At 39.6% G+C, this 20681-nt stretch overlaps 2 protein-coding genes across 2 annotated transcripts; one reads left to right on the top strand and one right to left on the bottom strand.

Annotated features, from left to right (window-relative positions):
• Nucleotides 1–13129: 13129 nt before the first annotated feature.
• rd3 (retinal degeneration 3, GUCY2D regulator) lies at nucleotides 13130–16373 on the top strand. The gene is made up of 2 exons (XM_070849461.1): nucleotides 13130–13419; nucleotides 16007–16373. The coding sequence occupies exons 1-2, from the start codon at nucleotides 13130–13132 to the stop codon at nucleotides 16371–16373; spliced, it is 657 nt and encodes a 218-aa protein (XP_070705562.1).
• A 775-nt stretch (nucleotides 16374–17148) lies between these two features.
• Nucleotides 17149–20478, bottom strand: LOC139218329 (pinin). Its single transcript, XM_070849894.1, has 6 exons — nucleotides 20460–20478; nucleotides 19965–20141; nucleotides 19062–19123; nucleotides 18864–18953; nucleotides 18569–18658; nucleotides 17149–18459 (listed from the first exon to the last, which is right to left on the bottom strand). The coding sequence occupies exons 1-6, from the start codon at nucleotides 20476–20478 to the stop codon at nucleotides 18409–18411; spliced, it is 489 nt and encodes a 162-aa protein (XP_070705995.1). The 3' UTR covers nucleotides 17149–18408.
• Between the last annotated feature and the right edge of the window lie 203 nt (nucleotides 20479–20681).

The following is a 20681-nucleotide window of genomic DNA, read 5'->3' as shown; positions in this document are numbered from 1 at the left end:
TAGTCTGCTGCTGTTGCCGTTTTAGCTCAGTGACCAAGAAATTGATAAAACAACTGATTCATTTATACTGAATTCACGAAAATAGTGTGTGAATCAACACTTGATCAACCAAACCTGATGAGTAAGATGACTTTTTAACAATACAGTGACGACGTGTTGCTCAGGCCTCATCAGTGACTCACACTCTGATGTGATGCATTTTATCGTCCGTAACGCTGTTAATTTTTGCTGTTACACAACGTGTTTGCTTCATCTCTCCTGATGTCCTCCTCCTCCTCCTGCTCACACATTTTTATGGCTCGCATTTATTGCTGGAAACAAACATACTGTCAAATGCTGTTGTGCATATCTCATCCCTCTATACGCCAACTCTCACACACACACACACACACACACACACACACACTAACACGAGGATGTGTGCAATAACTGACAAGAGGGATTCTGTGAAAACAGCAGCATCACTGCAGTAAGTGGGCTCCCTCCTAACCGGCACAGCACATAACTGACTTACTTTTGATATGCTCCCCTCCTACACACTCAGATATATACGCACATCTGCCTGGTAAAACATAATGAAATAAAAGTATCTCTCACCCTCCTTTTCTATGTTTCAACTCTCTGTACAGTTGTCATAGAAATAAACCACATCTGATGGTGTTTTTGTGCACTTGCACCCTGTGAGCAGTGCAGCTGTAGGGATGGAAATGTCGATTTTTCAATCCACCGCAAGAAATATTAAACTATTAACTATTATGAAAATCCACTCAGACATTCATGGTCCCTAGAGGATCCCTGACTCCCTCTGGTGTCACCAGCAGATTGATGTATCTGGCGATGTCTCAACAACGGCTGGACAGACATCCCAATCAGCCTCAGCTGTATTTTGTATTTCGTGATAATTAGCAAATGTTAGCGTGGTAACACAATAAAGATAAGGTGGTGAACATTATACATCATGGAGGCGGGAGGCAGGGGTGCTGCTGCCCCCTCAGGTGATGGTGACGCGCAAAGAAAAGTAGCAATGCACCAACGAAAAGAGGATGACATGGATGTAAACAATGCAGAATGTAGAATATAACAGAAAAATGCGCTTAGATTGTCAACCCTAAAAATAAAAACATACCACCAAGAACATGTTGTACAAGTTATGTAATTTCTCTGGACTTCTTACATTGTGGATGATGTTTTGTTGTGTCTTGTATCCATGAATAGTGATGTTGTTCTAGATAAACCTGGTGACTGGAACATGGATCTGACCTGGTTACAGACAAACTGGGACAGCTGCACAGCAAAAAGCTCACACGCTGGAAACCATTTCAGTGTTTTTTTTCTTGTTGCATATAAGTACAAACTGTGCTTAGACTTTCTCCAAATGTTTGCACAGTCTTGTGTGCTCGCCGCCTGCAGCTTTCAGCTGCACACAGTAGTCCTGGGGTCTTTCTTCTTTTTGTCTTGTTTTTTTATTCAGTTCATTTTCCTCAGGATGGACATTCTGGACTCAGCCCTGTGATGTCTGCAGCCGCTGATAGAAAGCTCTGAACTTTAAAGATCTCACCTGTTTTATGGTGAAATGACTCCTTACTCACCTCAACATCCTGGTATCTTCAAATTAGAGCTGAGAAAATTTGAATTGCTAAGTTACTCAACAGAAATAGTCTTCAGTTTTCTAGGTCTTTTATGTAAATGAAATGATTTTTTGGGTTTGGAACTGTTCAGACAAAATGAGCATTTTGATATGTCCCTGGAATATTGTGATGAGCATTTCCCATGTTTTCCGACATGTTAAAGACCAAACAATTAACCGATTGATTGAGATGAAATAATCTGCAGATGAATCTGTAAAGAAAATAACCATTAATTGAACTCCTACTTCATATAAACTGGGCAAATTGTGCAGCTTAATGTTAGAATGCACATTTGCCTTTCTGTTTAGCTTATTTGCCGACCCACTTTTGAAAAGAGGACGGCCACAGTGATTTTAATTTATCAGTAATGTTTCACCCACACTTTGTCTTTTCGCTTTGAAAAAGATGGTTAAAAAATGCAAAACGTCTGCGAAAAGGATAAAATCTTTGGTGCTTATAGTCAAAACGTCCTCTTGCAGTAAGCAGATAACTCTCGCTGACCTCAATTGTGAAGCCCTAAAAATTGAGCCCTGAGGGGAGATGTCAAAACACACCAGCCTTCACTAATCTGATACAATATATCTACCACATATTCACATATACACCTACATGATATAATGTGCGTACACACTAACAGATTTTTTAGATCCTTCAGAAAAAACATGAACTCCCTTAACTCTGCAATACGATATCCCACTTGTATGCATATGTGTTGTCCTGTTGTCTGTGTACAACACAAACAGAGAGCAAGCTGAAGAGGTCGCGAGGTCATAATGTTATCTCAGCATGAAGAGGGCAAACTGGAGTTCCTCACGCAACTGCGCTGCGACCATCGACTCACTCTGCGGATGAGTCAAGCTGAGAATGGTTGCAGTCATCAAAGACACGCAGGCTTTCAATACAAACTAAATCAATAAGCCAATAATTTGGTAATTCCAAGGCTTAGGAGATAAAATTCTGCACAGAAAGTGTCCTCCAGTTTGCATGGAGGAATTTTTTCTTTCATTTCATCACATGTCCAGCCATCTGCCGTTGCAATATGTCCATGTAACAGGCAGAGAATCAGACCTCAGGGCGTCTGTGCCAAACTCACTATCTGACTGAAAGCTGGCACGCTGAGCTCCACTCAGTCGGGTGAGCAGGGAAAACTGGGATAAGTTTTATATAAGTTTTCAAAAGTGTGTCATCACTCTTCTTGGTGTGTTTTTTTTGCAGGTTTTTAGATTAGAATTAAATGACATAACTAATGGTACGGCATAGTGACAGACCTACAGAGAGTGATGGCCTCTGAGTCTACAGTTCCACTCAGCTGTTTCACATTTTTCAGCCCATTTTTTGGGATTTACAGCCCACAATTTGCTAAAAAATTCAGATAAACCCAAATTACAGACATAAAAAACTAGCAACCCAGCCATTGAACATAGCAGAAATTTGTGCATGTCCCTCAGTTTATTTTTATTTCTTTCAGGAGTTGGTGGAGACCAAAACAGAACTAAAAGATGCATGAATATTGGACCTGCGTTGCAGTTCTTGCCAGTTTATCAAATAAACAACTCTGTTACATACCACACTCATATAAACACGTAACATTACATAACATAAGCTCATAGTTACCACCCACTTAGCTTCTTACGCAACTAGGTCTACCAGCTGTAGCCTTGTGGAAGACAAGCGCCATCAGTTAGTGTTGATTAGTGAGTTTTTGAGGAGCCGGTAGTTGTATTTTTGTATTTTGAAGAGGACCAGGCTACTGTAGCTGTTTCCCCACTGTTTTTATGATAAACTCTGCTAATCTCCTCTCCATACTTAACACACAAACATGAGAGTGGTTTTAATCTTCCCATGTAACGTTCAGCAAAATGAGCAACAAGACACTTTTCATGTCATATTGAAGTAACTGTACTTGGAGTGTCTGACATCAAAGTTAATGATCACAACAGAAAATCTTTGTTTTTCTTGAAAATTACAATATGTTAATGTCGAAGAGCCTGAAAACCAAACAAACGTGGGTGTCTCACATCAGTCACAATCCATTGTTCAAGGCAATTACACCTAAATCTAATGGATGTTGTGCTATTTTCACCCCTTACTAACCCTGTAATCTTACAAGTGCCTTCATTGTCTGGCTTGAATTCTTTCTTATCTCAACCATCCTATTTGTTGTGAAAGCAGCATGAGGGTGTTTCCCAAAATGTCTGTAATTCATAATTCTATGCAGGGATATTTGGTGAGAAAACAACTCCTCTCATAAATTAACAGGATTAATTTGTATCAGTTACTCTGAGCCTGTAAATGCTAAACCTTCAGACCATCATGAGGCATCATTGAGCTTCATTTTACAGTTTCTTTATGCCTGCTAATCCAACAGATCACACCACGATGACCTGTGAGAGTATTCAGCTCTCAGTGCCGATTCACTGACCTTAGTACGCAGTCCACAGAGGCTTTTCTAGTGAAATGGGACGCTGGACAAAGGCCAATGAAAAAGGGGATGTCAGCAAATCAGAGTTTTTTTTCACTGCACTCATGTGATCTGCCCTGAACTTCCTTCACTATACACACCAGGGGCAGCTTGGAGACTTCAGCTGCAGTCAGATGCTAAAGAACATGTCTGTCGTGTCAAGGCTTTGGGATTACATAATCACGTTTGAACAAAGGGGTAATTTTAGTGGCTGTTTATAGAGACAGATAAGGAAACACATTTAGGCTAGTTAACAACAAAGTTAGGTTACAGTACAGCGAGTGAAATGTCATAATACAGCTTTATACATTGGTATTAGGCTGTTAATACCCTTAGATGCCTGTTTTTTTTTTAATAACGTAATCCCTCTCTTTCCAGGAAGTCCCCTCACCTCCCTGTTTATCACCCGCTCACACTTCCTCTAAAATTCTCCAGCTTTTTCCTTTAATGTCTCTGCACACATGGGGACAGCTGGATTCAAGAGTTGGTGGAAGAAGTTCTCAGAGTGCTCCTTTACGTAGGCAAATGTAGTAACACCACAATGTAAAAAATACTCCATTACAAGTAAAAGACCTGCATTCAAGAGTTTAGAAGTATTATAAGTACTTCAAATATCAAAATTAGTCATTGTGCAGAATGGCTTAATTAGCATGTAGGCAACATTTCAATGTTAGTTATGCTTTGGTGTTGTATGATTTTAATCTGCAAACGTGTATAAATTGTCATTAAGAATTAATCATGATGTGAAGCAAAAAACTGTGTCTGTTAAGTAACCAGTAATTATAGCTGACAGATATTTGCAGTAGACTAAATGATGCAATATTTTCTATAGAGTAGATGTAAAGTAGCATAAAATGGCAATACTTACAAGTGTACTAAAGTATACTATTTGATTAAATGTACTTAACAATGCTGTGGTTAGCATTTTAAATGTCTGAGAGGATTGATACATACTAGAGTCAGTCTGGAAAATATAAATAAGTGCAGCTTTTCAGAAGAAATACCATCTATTTTATTTATTATTTATTTACTTTATTTATTTCATAATCTTGCAGTCCAGACTTATGAGCTACAGCACAAATATGTACAATATTTCCGACATTCAGAGGTCAGATCACATGATGCACTTTATTGTGAGACGTAAATGTAGTGAGAGCAGTGATTTTCAATATGCGGTCAATATTTAAGCATTTGGTGTCACAAAGCTGAGGAACACGTTTAACAAAACAAAGCTTTAACTGTCATTCCCTCTGAAAGTTAAAAATCATCCCACGTATGACTATTTCAGAGGAATGGACAGTAAAACATCAGCATCAGTGTTTTGTGCTCTGGTTCATCATGTGACTGTTACCCGGTTCACCTCAGGGTGACGCGCACAAAGCCTGACAGATGTGTCCAACAATCCCACAAAGCTCACATTCAGCTGAGTCTGTGTCTGTCCACGGCACTTCACTGCTTGTGTCTTCACTGGAGGAGCTAAAAAGGGGGCAATTGTCTTTTAATGTGCTGCACAACAAGCTCCCAAAGCCTTAAAACATAGTCCTCATTCACTTCACACTTTGCTTCGCATGTTTATGTGCTGCCCTCTCCATCAGGTATTCTGCCGAAGCCCCTCTGTTCCTTGTTGTTATGGGAGTCCAGGAAGGAATGTGTTCCTGTGCATGGATTAATATTTGCTCAGGAGGTGTGGTGGCACATTGTTTGTTTGATCAAACTTTTCGGGTTTTTCATCTCAAGAATGTGAAGTATGAGATCTCAAAACAAAAAGCTTTTCTCCACCCAAAACTGTATTGACACGGCTCAAACCACCTGTGACGATTATTGTCCCAACAAACTGAGATGTTACAGCGGAGATGAAAAAATAATGAGGATAGAAACAGCTTGTGTGAAGCCTCTCAGCAGCAAAAATGGTGAGAATCTACCCTCTAGTGGTGCGTTTGAGTGCTGACAAAATCCTGGAGATGTGGGACAGGCTTAGTTACTGTCATGTAAAGTTTTAAGCAAAGGGGTTTCCAGTCCATAGAATTCAAAAACTGACACCAGGACATAGGTTAAGGTCACCTTTTATCTAATTTTCATCATTATATCAGCATTTTGCACAGATACTGAGGCTGTGAGGAGGCAGGTTTATTTTGTATAGCAGAGTACAAACACTGATGCTATGTGTTTTACACAAGGTGAAAAAGAGCACTTATGCATTGAAAATATGATAAAACTTAGAAAAAAATAAACCATTAAATCTTTAAAAGCACAGAAAACACATATAGAGAGTCCATATAGTAGTAACCAGTTGTCCCAAATATATTAAAGGGTTTGAAAAATGCAGCAGAGAAATTAATCAGTCAAATCTTTTGTAAGTCAAGTGTGATCTGGTCAATTTGACCCGGAAGTGAATGGTCTTCCTGGTCCTCCTACTTTCAAAATAAAAGCTTGTTCAGTGGTGTTTTTTTAAACCCCAAGATAAAGACAACGATGAGTATTTGTTGTCTGTATTAATTAAAATGACTAAAATTATCACATTCAATTTGTTGGCAGATGAACTGCTTTCTTGTTTTTTTTTTCTTCCATTTTTACGGGAGTTCTTTAATATAGATAATTATTCAAATCATTATGAGAAAAACACTTATGAATGAAGTATGATACTAACTAGACGCCGTTAAGTGGATCATTTGGACCACCAGAACTCTCCACATCCACATGTCCACCATTACTGAAACTGTTGGCGAAACGATGAGGTTCACAGGCACGAAATATGTAAATCACACGTTTTCCTAAATAGTCACACTGTTTGGTCGCTAATAGAGGAGCACTTTATTCAAAAGCTGATGAATTTTGTTTGTGCAGACATGACCTTGACAACCACTGGCCTGGCACATTGCAAGAGGGTGATGTAATTTGTTGTTCACACAGTATTAGTGGTGTTGTTCACACTCTTGTGACCAGTCTGTGCTTCCCCTTGAGTCACACTGACTGACTCACTGTCCTGGTCACCTCTTGGAGATTGGTCAGGTTTATTTATCAGGACCAGTGTGTGCGTATGTGTTTGAAAAAATAACTTGGACACACTACAGCGGAGAGGAGCCTGAAGTGTAGATCTCTCATATGAAATCACATTTTTATAACAGAGAAAATGGATTCACCTAAAAACACTTAAAAACATCTTTATATCTGCTTATATTGAACTAAAATGTCTCTGAGAAAGAAGATTACAAAGAAATGATGCTTGAGTCAGAGCTAAAACTTTATAGGAGAGACAAACCTGGCCTTCTTTTCACCACATGCTCATTGGTTTTAAAGCACAAAAAATCAGCAACAAGATAAAGCAGACAGAAAAAAATATTATAATATAATATTTATATTACATTAGGTATTGCTCTGTATACTGATGTACCACAAGGAAACTGTATCACTTTAGGTATGGTAAAAATAAACACATGCGCCTTTTGTCAGGAAATTATTTCTATAAGACCAGAACTGTATTTTCGCTGTTAGTTCGTACCATTAATTTCCCAACACACAAGATAAACTCTCAGAGACAGAGATCTCAGTTCAAAGTTTTACTTGCAACAAGCAAGGAGTACAGACAAAGATCTACATCTGCACTGAGCAGTCTCAGTGTCTTTCAAGCATATATAACATGTATAAGCATCTCCGTTCAAGGCCTTCTCGAACTCTTCTTTATCTCAAGAATGCAAGCACAGTCTGATACATCCTACGCCAACACACATCTCTTTGATCTGTGTAAAGGTCACAGCAACCATCACACAGTCCAGCATCAGGCTAAAACTTCATGATAATAAAGCATAAATGTACTAACATAAAAATGTATTAGCATAAGCGTGTCTGCACATTTTCTATTTCCTAACACCTTTATAAGAAAGCTAATGACATTTTGACTAATGACTAATGATATTTTGATGAATTTATTTGAGGAGCTTTTCACTGTACTTTAATGTGTTTGAGATTTATATTTAATCTCAGTCATCCCTTCAATATGCTTATTTGCTTTCTTGCTGAGAGTAAGAGGTGAGGTTTGAACAAACTCTTAAGTCTGTACGATGAGTTATTGATTAATTGATGTCTTTTACCATCTTAAAATATAAGCACTGCATATACATGAAGGTAAGAAGGACTGTGTTCCTATAAGTGATTAAATTCAATGTTTTCTTAGATTTTTCTATATTATTCTATATATACCAGTCCTATCCTGTTTAAGTTATTTCATAGCTGTCTATACTGGCAGACAGTGTGGAGTGTGAAACCTATGAACAGAGTCACTATTATACATTCTCCCATTGAGCTAACTTCTAGTCAGTGAAATAATAGTGAAATTAAAATATCCCACATTTTTCTGGGGACCCCTTGGAACCCAGTCGAGGACTGATAAAAGCATGTAGAAAAGCAGAGGATGGTTTTCAAATTCTTTTTTTCCCCTTCATTTTATTGTCCTGTATTTTAGTCGTGTTATGAACACTGAATTCCATTTCTGCTGTGAATTTACCATGTATGTGATGTTTTTTGTGTGAAATAACACCGATCATTCTTTACACTAAATTATGTATAAATTATCTAAATGTTATTCCTTTATTATGAGCTAATTGATCTCCAAAGTGGCAGAGTTACAGATGGAAGATCCTGCATTCAGGCTTTTCTCATGTTACTTTAATTTACAATGACTTCAACCATGTTCAGGTAGTGACACATTTAAGAGTCAGTTTTGAACACGAACAAACTGATCAACCACTGTATTGGCCCCAATGCAGCAACGTCCACCCATCATTTAATCCACTGAGGCTCAATACAAACACCTCTATGAGCCTGTTGTGTGCCACCCATATGGACAGGGCTGAGATGTGGGTGACAAACACATTAGATGATACAAGGATGGGGTCTAAAAGCTCTTGTCATCTGTCAGAACACACAGGTGTCTCTCCGCCTAACAACATCAGTGCCTGGTGACGCACCGTCAGGGCCCTGCGGCCGCTCGCTCAGTCAGGCTCGCAAGGACTTGATGGAGGGAATCACTTTAGAGGATTAGCACTGTCATCTGTTTGGATTACAGGGAGAGTTTACCTGGCCATCTGTCACCTTCAAGATGTGTGCAAACAGAACGACAGAGACGGCCTCTGGCTTTGAAATGAGGAAGTAAAGGGTAAAACCACCAAAACTCACCTTAGACTCCTTTTTTATAAGAGCAAAGACAACAGAATTCAGATATCCAGTGCTGGATAGATCAATATCTCTGTCTAATCTAATGCGTTACAAAATGTTAACCTAATATCCAGAAGGCGAAAGGCCAAACTTTCTATCCAAAAGGTCTTTCTTTTGAATAATTAAGCTAGATAAAAAAGATACAGCACCGTCATTATGATTGAAGAGGACATGCAGCAGCCTAATTAGACACCCTGGCAACCTAAAATGTCCTTATCAGTGATTTAATACAGCTAAGCTCCATTATATAACCCATTTATAACAACTTTTAAATCCTTTTCAGAGTAACCAGTATTCATGAGTGCAAAAGAATCACGCACATGTTGCACAACAACATAATTGAAAAGAGATTTTTACATTTACACCTTCCAGTGTCTAAAATAAAACATGTTTTATGGTGCTGACAGTTTTTCTTAAAGCCCGGCTAAAAGGTTATGACATGACATACTGTAGCTAACTAAAGTACCGTATGTACTGTGCTATGAATAACAATTTTTCTTATTATTACAGTATGCTATGTTCACAAAAACCTGTAGTATATGTACGCATTTATGAGAAAAATAAATATATGTACATAAATACATATATACATATATATGTCTTAAATGTAGCTCACTATGATTGTTCCACTAATATCTATTGAGATATATGACTAACTAGTGATTTGTGAGTTCTTAAGACATTTTGACATCTCAGGTGCAAACACTAAAACAAATGATGTCTGAATTCCATTTAGCTGCTTCTGTTTCAGGGTCGACTGTTTGAATCATCTGCTTTGAGATGTCCATCACCCTCGGCGTGTTTGATGGTTCAAACACAATTAATTTAAATTATTTGAATAGTTTTTTTTATCGCTAAACCAAAAGATAAACTGAAAGAAATCACACTGGTTTTCTGTTTTACACTGTTGGATGTTGTATTTCTGCTCTGCTCCAGAGTCCATAGTTCACCCAGCATTTTATTTAGTGTAAAACACAGAGGAGGAGGAGGAGGAGGAGGAGGTGGTGTTGTGGTGGAGGTGTTGCTGGGATTTTAAGGTTACTGTGAATATGTGCAGAAAGAAAATCATCTGAGGTTAGCTGCTCACGCCCACGCACAGAATAAGCCAACAAACCTTGATATCCACCTACACAACAACTGCACAGTCAATCTGGACTCTTTACATCTCTGCTTCTCCATCATCTGCACCACATCATCAACATTTCCTCCTGCAACTGGTACGTTAACCAACCCTCCTATAATTCATGCATGACTGTTCTGGGCCAGTGAGACTAATTATCTGTGGGAAGTTAATTTACACTGGCTGACCTCCTGCAGATGTTGCCACTTAACTAAGCCGTCGTCGCTGCACGGAGAGCCCACACAACGCTAACCCCATCCTCATAACAACATCCTTTGATTCATCTCCCTGTTTCCATCTCGCTGCTCAACCCACTGTGTCCTCTTTATCTGCCTCTTCATCGCTCTTCAGCTCCCTCTCAGCTGATGGAGCTTATTGTGGACAAATAGGCTTAGGAGCATCACTATGGCAACGGCGAATCGTAAAAAGCTACATAAGCACTTCATCAGGGGCCGTGATCCAATGGCTCCAGTTGGAGATGGTGCCCCCAACCTCCTGCAACAAGTAAAGGCAGGCCAGAGAGGCTCCTGGGAGGAGGAGGGGAGAGAGTGAGAGAGTGAGAGAGAGAGAGAGAGAGAAAGAGAGAGGTGGAGATAATACTGTGGGTCTGTGTGTGGACGGGAGAGAGCAGGAAGAGAATCCATTTCTCTCCTCTCTCTGCTTTTCATTCAGACAGCCTCGTTTCTTCAGCATCCATCTATTTATCTTTTCTGATTCTGCTTTTCACTGATTTTGTGTCTTGTGGACTCCAAGACAAACTTAAAAAAAAGGAAGGAGAAGAAAAGGTAAGAAAAAGCCTCTTTTTTTAAACGTTCATTCTCAATTCTGCTTTGTAGTAAACTGGACCAGATGACTGTGACCAGTGGCGTTTCAGCAGATTCATTGGCGGCGCTTGTAGCTGTCAAAAGTAGCCGTCAGTCAAACCATGAAAACTAGTTGGATGTAAAACTGAACAGGAGGGATATTCTTGGGAAATACGAGCCAGAAATGTATTTTTTTGTTATTTATGGGAAATAAATCCCCAAATTTTGGATGCCCCAATAGCAGGGGAGCATAAGAGAGAAAGTGTCTCCTATTCAGAGCTGTAACAGTCAACAGAATGAATCCGCAACTAATGTGATAATCATTTTTAAAGCAAAAATGCTCCAAGATCTTATAGTTGCATATTTCCAAATGTAGACATGTTCTACTTTTCTTGGCTTTGCTTTATAGTAAATTGAGCCTTTTTGAGTTTTGGACTGTGAATGAATGAGGAATCAATAATGACAATAATCATTGGTAGCACCAAACTCCAGTTTATTCATTATTCTATCTGTTTATTTGTTCTAAGAGAATCTTCATTAAAACAGCATTTAAATACAGAGAACAACAGGCTACAGGACAGCCATACAGAGGCGTTTGTATCCATGTGACACACTGTCTTGGCTGGATGTGTTTGACTCCATTTTGACTGGTTAGTTCAGAGGTAAAAGCAAGACTGCGACTAATCTCACTCTGTCGTTTTATTTTGAGAGCTTTTCTCTGCACATGTTGATAATCTGACTCCATCACAGAGAAGTAGGGTAATATAAAGCAGATTAACTCAAGCTTTAAAGAGGACAGACACAAAACTAAATGGGCACCTAATAAACCAGACAGTGTTACACGCACAACATTAAAAAAAAAAAAGAGAGAGAGAGAGATTGTGCCACTATCCAACTGCTATTTTTGGAATCAATTAACTTTCCTATTATTTTCTCAAGTAATAAATCATGTCATGTCACCTATAAAATATGAGAAAATGGAAAAATCTCAATTTCCTGAAGCTCAAGGCGCTCAATTGATCACTAGTCCAAAACCCAAAGATATTCAGTTTAGGTCTGCAACTAACAATTTTAATTAACTGATTAATAGATCATGAAAAATGCTTCCCATACTTTTCATAATCCAAGGTGTTGTATCTTTTTTGTTCAATGAACAGTCTAAAACCCAAAGATGTTCAGTTTAAAATGATACATGACAAAGAAAAGAGGCAAATCCTCTCGTTTGAGAAGGGGGAACTTTCAGTAAATGACTAACAACACCTTCATCAGTGGCCTTCTCTGCCACCTTTTTGTACTTTCATCACAAAAAGCAACGCAGACCAAAGTCTGACAAATGAATTGAATGCAGCATCAGTGGGAGGCGACGGCACACCTGTAGAACAAAGAGCCCGACCATGAGGACATGGGGGGGACGCTCTCCTTTGGGTCCAGATGTGGAAACAACACATCAGAGGATGTGGTGTTATAAATGATGCTAAACCATCCAAGCTGTACATGTTCTAAATAAAAGTATCAAAGCTAAAAAGGTGCTGCATTTTGAGAAAGCCTTGAAAAACACATGATTGACTGAACTAGACGATCATTTAAATGTTCAGCATAACAGCTTGCTGCAGCTCTGTACTGCTTGTTTTGTTTTATTGATCTCATATTTCAAGGTCGGCACAGCACACAGGTTCCATTTACTGTACAGCCTCTCCAAAATGTTTTTTGGTCAACTCATTGCTTTTAAAGCAGCAAATCTAATCTGCTGGAAGAGTTTAGCCTGTTCTCTTTCCATTGTCCAGTCACACACAGCATTGAAAAAGAAAATCCACCTTAAAATGAATTAATTATCGACTCATTTCAGTGTGAAAACTACTTCTGATCATGTTTCCTCACCAGGGGGCTGTAAAGAAGCACAAGTGCCATGGCCTCCTGGTTCAGCTGGAATGAGCCGTATTACCGGAGCCCCCGGAGGGACCCAGCCGACGTGGTCACAGACACCCTGATGGTGGAGTTCAGCTGGCAGCTGAAAGAGGCGGACAGGCAGCAGAGGGAGAGGGAGAACGAGTACCGGCGCCTCAAGACAGGGGTGGACTACAGCTGGCTGGCCAGCACACCCCGGTCCTCCTACAGCATCAGCACCGGGGAGAGGCTCAGCCTGGAGGACCTCTGCTCCAAGGTCCCGCCGCCCTGCTGTGGCCTGATCATACTCAAGTAAGGAGATGCAAAAACTCATCATGTAGCAAAGTAGTAAAGTAGTAGTAGTAAAGTAGTAAAGTACAACTTTATTTGTAATTCAGAGTATTAACACTGTTCAATTTAAGATTCAATAATTAACATTAACAAAACTCTTTTGGATGTGATATTGCATGAAACAAATTCAAACTCAGTCAAACTCCACAAAGCTGCATCTAAAACCTGAATTCTAATGTAGGGATGAGAAGAAACTTTAAATTTTACTGCAGGATTGAAAAAAAACTACAGAATTAGTCAGGTGAAAATGAGCTTCACTGGCTTTGTATTAAATCATCAACGCCAGGGGGATGTAGACAGAACAGAAGAGAGAAAAGAGAGAAAATCTCTGTGAGATTATGTGACTGACTCATGCTCACCTGGTCAGATGGTGAGTTAGCAGTTATCCGCTGTCTGAAAACCTCTACAGCGTTCAGCCCTCTGTCCTGCTGCTATTACACACAAGTATGAACTAACCGGGACTACGTTAAGGCCTAGGAGTTAGCTGCAAATCCATTCATTATGGGCAGCTCAAAAAAATAATAGTTGTTACAAATGTCAATGGGATTTTGAACGACATCGAACCGCCATCTGATGATTGAAGACACACGTGTACGTAAGGACCTCTAAATTAATTTACATTTATAAAAATCCAGATTACCACCAAAACTTTATCAATTGTTCCCACGTTAAAGGTACCCTTTAAATACCTTGAAAATCTGTTCACGTGATGTCATGACGCATCTCTGACCAAACAGACGTTGCTCTGTAATTCTTTGGCGTCTGAGCCTGTTTGAGCGTCTGTTCACAGAAAGCTGTCGAGGTCTCAGGTGCCTTGTTTGAGTTCGACAGTTTTTGGGAAGCAGTTTGGCTGGTGTTAATGTGAGTGAGCACTGAGGTGCCAACCGCTACGTAAAAAATCGCACCACTCACACACACACACACACACACACACAACAGGGACCAACTAGGGCCTGTTTGTGTGATTTTAATTAGGTGCAGAGGAGGAGTCCTCAGTTGTCAGATTTGCTGTGAAGTGTAATTATCTGATTGTTCCTCTGAAACTGAACATCTGGGTCTTCCCAAAGGCCAGCCCATCACATAAAATGAAATGATAACAAATAAATGAAATATTTAAAAAATGTAAAAAATCAATAAGAATGGACTGTATGAAAATCGTCACAGTGGTAGGATGAGTCTGCAGTTATATGTATTCTATCTTTTTGGTGATGTGAAGATCTTTTAGCAGTTTCTTGTTCCACATTTATATTCTATTTGTATTTTATCTTTGTGACAACTATTAAAATCAAATAGATAAATAAAGATTTGACCTTCTAAACCTACAATTTAAGGTTCAAGAAAATCCTAGTCAGTTGTCAGTTGTCCGTTATTTTTTTCACTAAGCTAAAGATGTTTCTGATCATGTAAAATGTTGGTTTACATTTGTATAACTACCTTAAAATTCCAATTATTATAATCTGAGAAACACAAAAAGTTGATTTTTAAAAAGCGAACTCTTCATTTCTGTATGTGAATAGACAGTAGTTTTTGAAAAATAGTGAAAAGTAAAAACCCAGAAATTACTTTTAGTGTTTGTGGAATGTGGAACATGTGGAATTTTCTTGTAACAGAGGAGATGCAGTTGAAAGCTCCAAGAAACCTTGAGTTAAATCAGGAGACTGTTTCCGAGGTGAAGAACGAGCTTTCATGCCCCCAAGATGGCCACAAGTCGCATCAGTGGCACGCTCAAAATTGCAAAAATCAATATTCCAACCAATGAAAGAAGCTGTTGATCCTCTTCTCGCCAGGTCTTCTTACATCGTCACTTATTACCTATTTTAAGGCTTGTTAAGGCTGAGGCACCTCTTGTTAGTTGGAGGAGGAGGAGGAGGAGTAATTGGCTGGTTGGCAGGAGTGTGCCGCTCACACAGGAGGAGGGCTGATGACTGTGATCTATGATGCCTTTTATAGCATTTGCCACACAGATGAGCTCTTGATCAGAAGTTGGAATAAAACCCTGATAAAAATCTAAAACATGAATAAAATTCTTGTCTGTTTTTATTATGCTTTAGTTTTATATTATTATTATTATTATTATTATTATTATGTTGTACTGTGTGATAAACATGGTTGAATGTGTAAGAAGGAAGTAGTCTGGCTCTTGTATGTGGAAGGATATGGAGGTATATTCTTTGTTCTTACCTAATTAGAGTAACCAGAGCAAATATAAGATTAAAAATGGATAATCCAGTTCTTTATGTCAGCTGTGTTATAAGGAACAACTGACTGGCATATCAAGTGTTAAAGGTGAGGTGTGGTCAGTGTTGTGTTTACAGCTTGAATCCACAGTTGATTTATTGATTGCTGCAGGACATTTTCAACAAATGAGACAAAAGCTGTTTCTAAATGAAGTTGCATACCCTGCCTTTAAGTCATAGCGAAGCCTCTCCTGGGTGGAGTGCTCTGAACTGCTCCTCCACTGTGGCAGAATATAACATTAGACTGATATTACCTGTGCAACCACATGATCATTGTCTCATCAGACTGTTTTGTGTTTTCCTCTGCACAGATTCAGGGAGGTAATGCAGGCCAATGAGCCCGAGGTGCATGAGGTGTCGGGCCTGTTTCGCTCCGTCCTCCTGGAGGCTCTGGATCACCTGAAGGAGGAGGAGGAGGCGCAGCGGCTCTCTCGCCAGTGGAACAACAAACGTGCCATGAGCATGTCCCTCGTGAACTTCAGGTCCCGCATCAAGATCAACCCGTTCGGCAGCACAGTGGGCCTGACCTCCGCTGCGGCCGACGGGGCGGGGTTGAGCGACCTCAAAACCGTGTCTGAGGACGTGGAGAGAGGGATGGGGAGGGATGAGAGGTCGCAGAGGGTGTGGAGCATGCCTGACTTCAGATACAAAGGAGCCAACAGCAGTAAGGTTGTCTGATGTGGGGCGTTCACAGGACAGTGACAGTGGGATGTCTCTGCGGCACAGATGCTGATACCCATGATCCTCTGCTGCAGTATGTCCACTTTGCACCAGGTGAGGCAGGATGGCTCCCACAATCCTCCTTCTACTTTCAGTATAAGACCAATCAGCGTTTGATCCATTTACTGCTTAAACTTTACACCTGAAAGTGCAACGCCAGGCGGTTTTTCCTCAGATCTTCTGAAACTTGACAGCCCTTCTTTGGACTTCAAACAGTTTCAACTTTGCGTGAGATTAATGCCTTTTACAGTGATGCATATTATGTTTTGTTGGCATCTAAGCATTGAAGGCTTTTTACCGTAGTCCGGTAGGGATATTTATGTAATTTAAAGGCTTTCTTGAAGCCTAAATGTTGCAGGAACAATTGAAATATGATGGTGTTGTTGCAGCATGCAACACAAAATGGCTGCACAGTGGAATGATCTGTTATCGCAGAATGTTTTGCATGAGATTTGTGTATAAATTCTGTACTGTACTGATTCAGCCTTGAGATGAATTACTGGTGTTAGTCAATGCTCACATTCACATCGCTCAGCAGGTGAGTCATGCTCTCCATCTACAGGCTGGGCTTCATTTTCTCTAGCAGTACACGTTCGCTTGGCACAATAATTCATCACCCAAGGTCAGAAATCTGAAAGCTTTCCTTCTGTTCGTCATTAAAGAAATGATCAGTAGATGTTACAAGACCATTTTGAGTGAAACATTTCAAAGTAAAATCTTTGCAGCAGTTTATTGCTGTTTCTTTTCCGTTCCACACAACGCAATTCGACAATACACAACACGTTTTCTCCATCATCCATAGAAAGCGTTCAACTGGATTGATACAGGGGGACTAACAGTGATTGTATTTTATATTTCAATTTAATAAAAGGACTGATGTTGAAACAATATTCATGACACAGTTTGAGTGAATGAATGTTATTGAATACATACAGTTATCTTCAAACAAGTCAATTCTCACATCATTTTGAACAAAATGTACATATTAAAAACAATGATAATCAGTACACACTGATAACACTGTGGTTCCCACATCCAACATTTACTGTGGAAACAGTTATCTACAAAAAGTATACGTATGGGTAGTCCTAAATGTAGTAAGGTTGATGTGACTGACACAGCCAGCAGGTAAAAAGTACTTCAGGTCTTGGGGAGAGAGCCACTGCATATGTGAATGGTTGTACACAGCGTCTCCACGGGCAGCTGCGTCAAAAAGCTGCGTGATGAACTGCCTCAAGTGATGTCACTTGAGTCAGCATTGGTTGGGGCAGATGAATACTACTTCTGGGGTGTGGAGTTAGAGAGAAGTGGGCTTATCAGACCTCTGTAGCCCGATCCTCATCGGATAGGATACATTTCGCTATTAGCATAACACACCTGAACCTGTGGTTGAACTGTCAGCAGTCAAGTTGCATTATGGGTAATGCAGGCGCCTTGTTTTGACAAGGAAGACAAATGTGTGGCTTGAAAAATATGATATTTCTGATTCTCCTGCATCAATTTTGATACTCTTTTCCCAACTGTGACTGAAAGTCAAACAATGTAAACTGTGGAATCAGGGGCGACTATACGTTCAAACCACAAGCAAAGTTGAGAAACAGATTACTGGCAATTCACCGACATCCAAAGCTCTGTGTGATTTGTCAAATTACAATTTTTATCATTGTCTGATCTAACTGGCCGCAGATAAAACTTGGGAGGACACTGCTCAACATAAACACTTCTCATATCACGAGAAAGCTTCCAGCCTCAGCTGAAGAACTGGCATCCTGGGCTGTACCATGGTGAAACTGTAGCTAGTGTTCTGAGCGCACGTCACCTCACAACATGTGGCGCAGCTCCTTCACTCCACCCGGCTCGGTGCTGCCCCAGTGTGTCTTATTCGTCATCTCTTCCTCAGAAAAACCTTCTGTTATACGGGAAAGATGAGTCGTTTCCTGAGTTCTGCTGACATGTCTGAGCCCGAGCACTGCTACTAGCATCCACAGTGGCATCACAGAGTAGAGTTCAAAAACTCAAGAAGCTCTGCTCGATTTTTATCCCGCTGTAACATTAAAAAAAAGACATGTGTGAGTCAAGACAAGTAACAAACCAGCCACAAACTATAAAGGCACACTTGGTTCCTTACTTGAAAGCAAAAAAGGTGAGATTACCTGTTTATCTTTCTTTGACTTCTTTACTTTCATCTTTATTTTCTTCCCTGAAATCATGCTGTACTTGCCTTTTTTCCGGTCCTTCAAGTACTGAAAGAAAAACAAATGTAAGTTCTAGGGGGCTAGAATACAAAAAAATAATTTGATTGACAAGATTATATAATTAGTCTGTGGCTACAAGTGAAACAGCCAAGGAACAACATGAATAAATTAAACAAAGTGATCTCTGGGATCGAAAAGCTTCTCTTTTTGCCACAAGAAACTGTTAAGTAATGGGACCCTAACGAGCAGTTACCTTGGAGATCTGGACAGGTCCCGAGTTTTCTTCTCCTCCTTTTGCTTTCTTGTCTTTTTTACGTTTATGTCGCTTCTCTTTCTTCCCTTTCTGCTCCAGGATACAAAATCAGTCGAACTTAGTTTTCGGTGACTGACTTACAAAATATTTCAGTCATTTGAAATTATAAACACATAAGATTAAAATGCACAAAATTACTTTTTTGTGATGTTTCTCCTTTTTCCTTTTCTTAGACTGCTTTCTGGATTTACTGCGAGAGTCTAAAACAACAAGAACACATTGAATTAATTTAGCAATATTGGCACTTAAGTGGTGATAAGAAATTGAGCATAATATTACAAAGCCCCTTATAGGAAAAAAACCATAAAAACTAGGAACTTGAAAAAGGAACTTGTATTACACATTACTGTCCAACTGTTATATTTTATTTTTCAGCTCATTGGCATTTTTATACACTCAAAAACAGTTTCATAATATAAAAAATAACAAAGTGATTTAACTTAAGTTGTCTGTGTCAACTCTTTCGCAGCACAGCATAAAAAACAAACCTAACCACCACAAGTTGAAGTTGTCTGTTCATGTCATATCAATAAATAAAAATGTATAAAAAGTATTTAACTGGGAACCTTAAGATACCAGACGACTGCTCTACCTCCTCTGCCCCATCACAAACAAGCTGCCCTAACAGGGTTACCAGAGAAAACAGTGCTAATGAAGGTTAGCAGCTTGATGTTGAGACGGTGCTCGCTAGTGTGCACCCAGCTGGGGTGGTGTGCAGTGCAGCACTGCAGCAATTGGCCAACCAGCAGGACATGAATAACCTGTGTTTTTCCTGCATGCTGCTACCACGTCAGCCATTCACCAGAATTATTATGTCCTGGTTCAAACCTGCTACATGTTTATTGGCTCACTGAGATTAACTCCTCTGTCTGTATCAAAATTTAGCAATGAAGGAGAAGGTATTTTTTGATACTCGATTATATCAATGCAATTTGGTCGGTGCCATAAAGTATCCAAGTTCAGCACATGGCCCTCAATTGAACTGAAATGTTTAACAGCCAAAGACTCTTAGATGCATTCAGACTCTAATGATACACTTACCGCTACTGCTCGAGCTACTCCGACTGCGGCTGGATGAGTGTGATGAACCCGATGAAGAGGAGGACGATGACGAAGAAGAAGAAGAAGACGATGATGACGATGATGATGACGACGAACTAGAAGAGGACGACGAGGAAGATCTACTACGGCTGCGTTTCCGCTTGCTTTTTTCTCTTCCTAAAAATAACAGAAGGCAGACACACAAAGATCAACCTCCGTTTGTAATTGCAAAAATGTTGATAGTAAGGTCTCATTAAATGAAAACAGAAAAACAATAACACCAATATACAGTATTATCACCCATAAATCAGACACTGTAGACTAGCTTTAAGCTTTTCTTATCCATCTATCTGCATGGTCCTTTGCCTCCTTCTGTACAGAAAAAGAAGTCTGTATTATCTGTGATGTTGCCTCTGAAACAAGACTTCAGTTATTTTTTTAGATTGACTGATTCATTTTTCCATGGCGAATAAAAGTTTTGCAAACAAACTGTACTTAACACAATGTAGGCCATTTTACTGACATTATTAACCAGATATTGTACTTGCAGCAGCTTTTACATCATCACGGTTGCTGTGTTCATTCACAACCACAGCAGCATAAAGATATTCAGTTTACTGTGATATGTGACAAGGAAAAGCAGCACATCTTCTCATTTGATGACTGGCAGCAGAGAGCGTTTGGCATTTTTTCACACTTTTTTGCTTTTCTTCCACA

This window comes from Pempheris klunzingeri, chromosome 18, assembly GCF_042242105.1.
Source record: "Pempheris klunzingeri isolate RE-2024b chromosome 18, fPemKlu1.hap1, whole genome shotgun sequence".
NCBI lineage: Eukaryota > Metazoa > Chordata > Actinopteri > Acropomatiformes > Pempheridae > Pempheris > Pempheris klunzingeri.
This window is presented reverse-complemented; position numbering and strand designations above follow the sequence as displayed.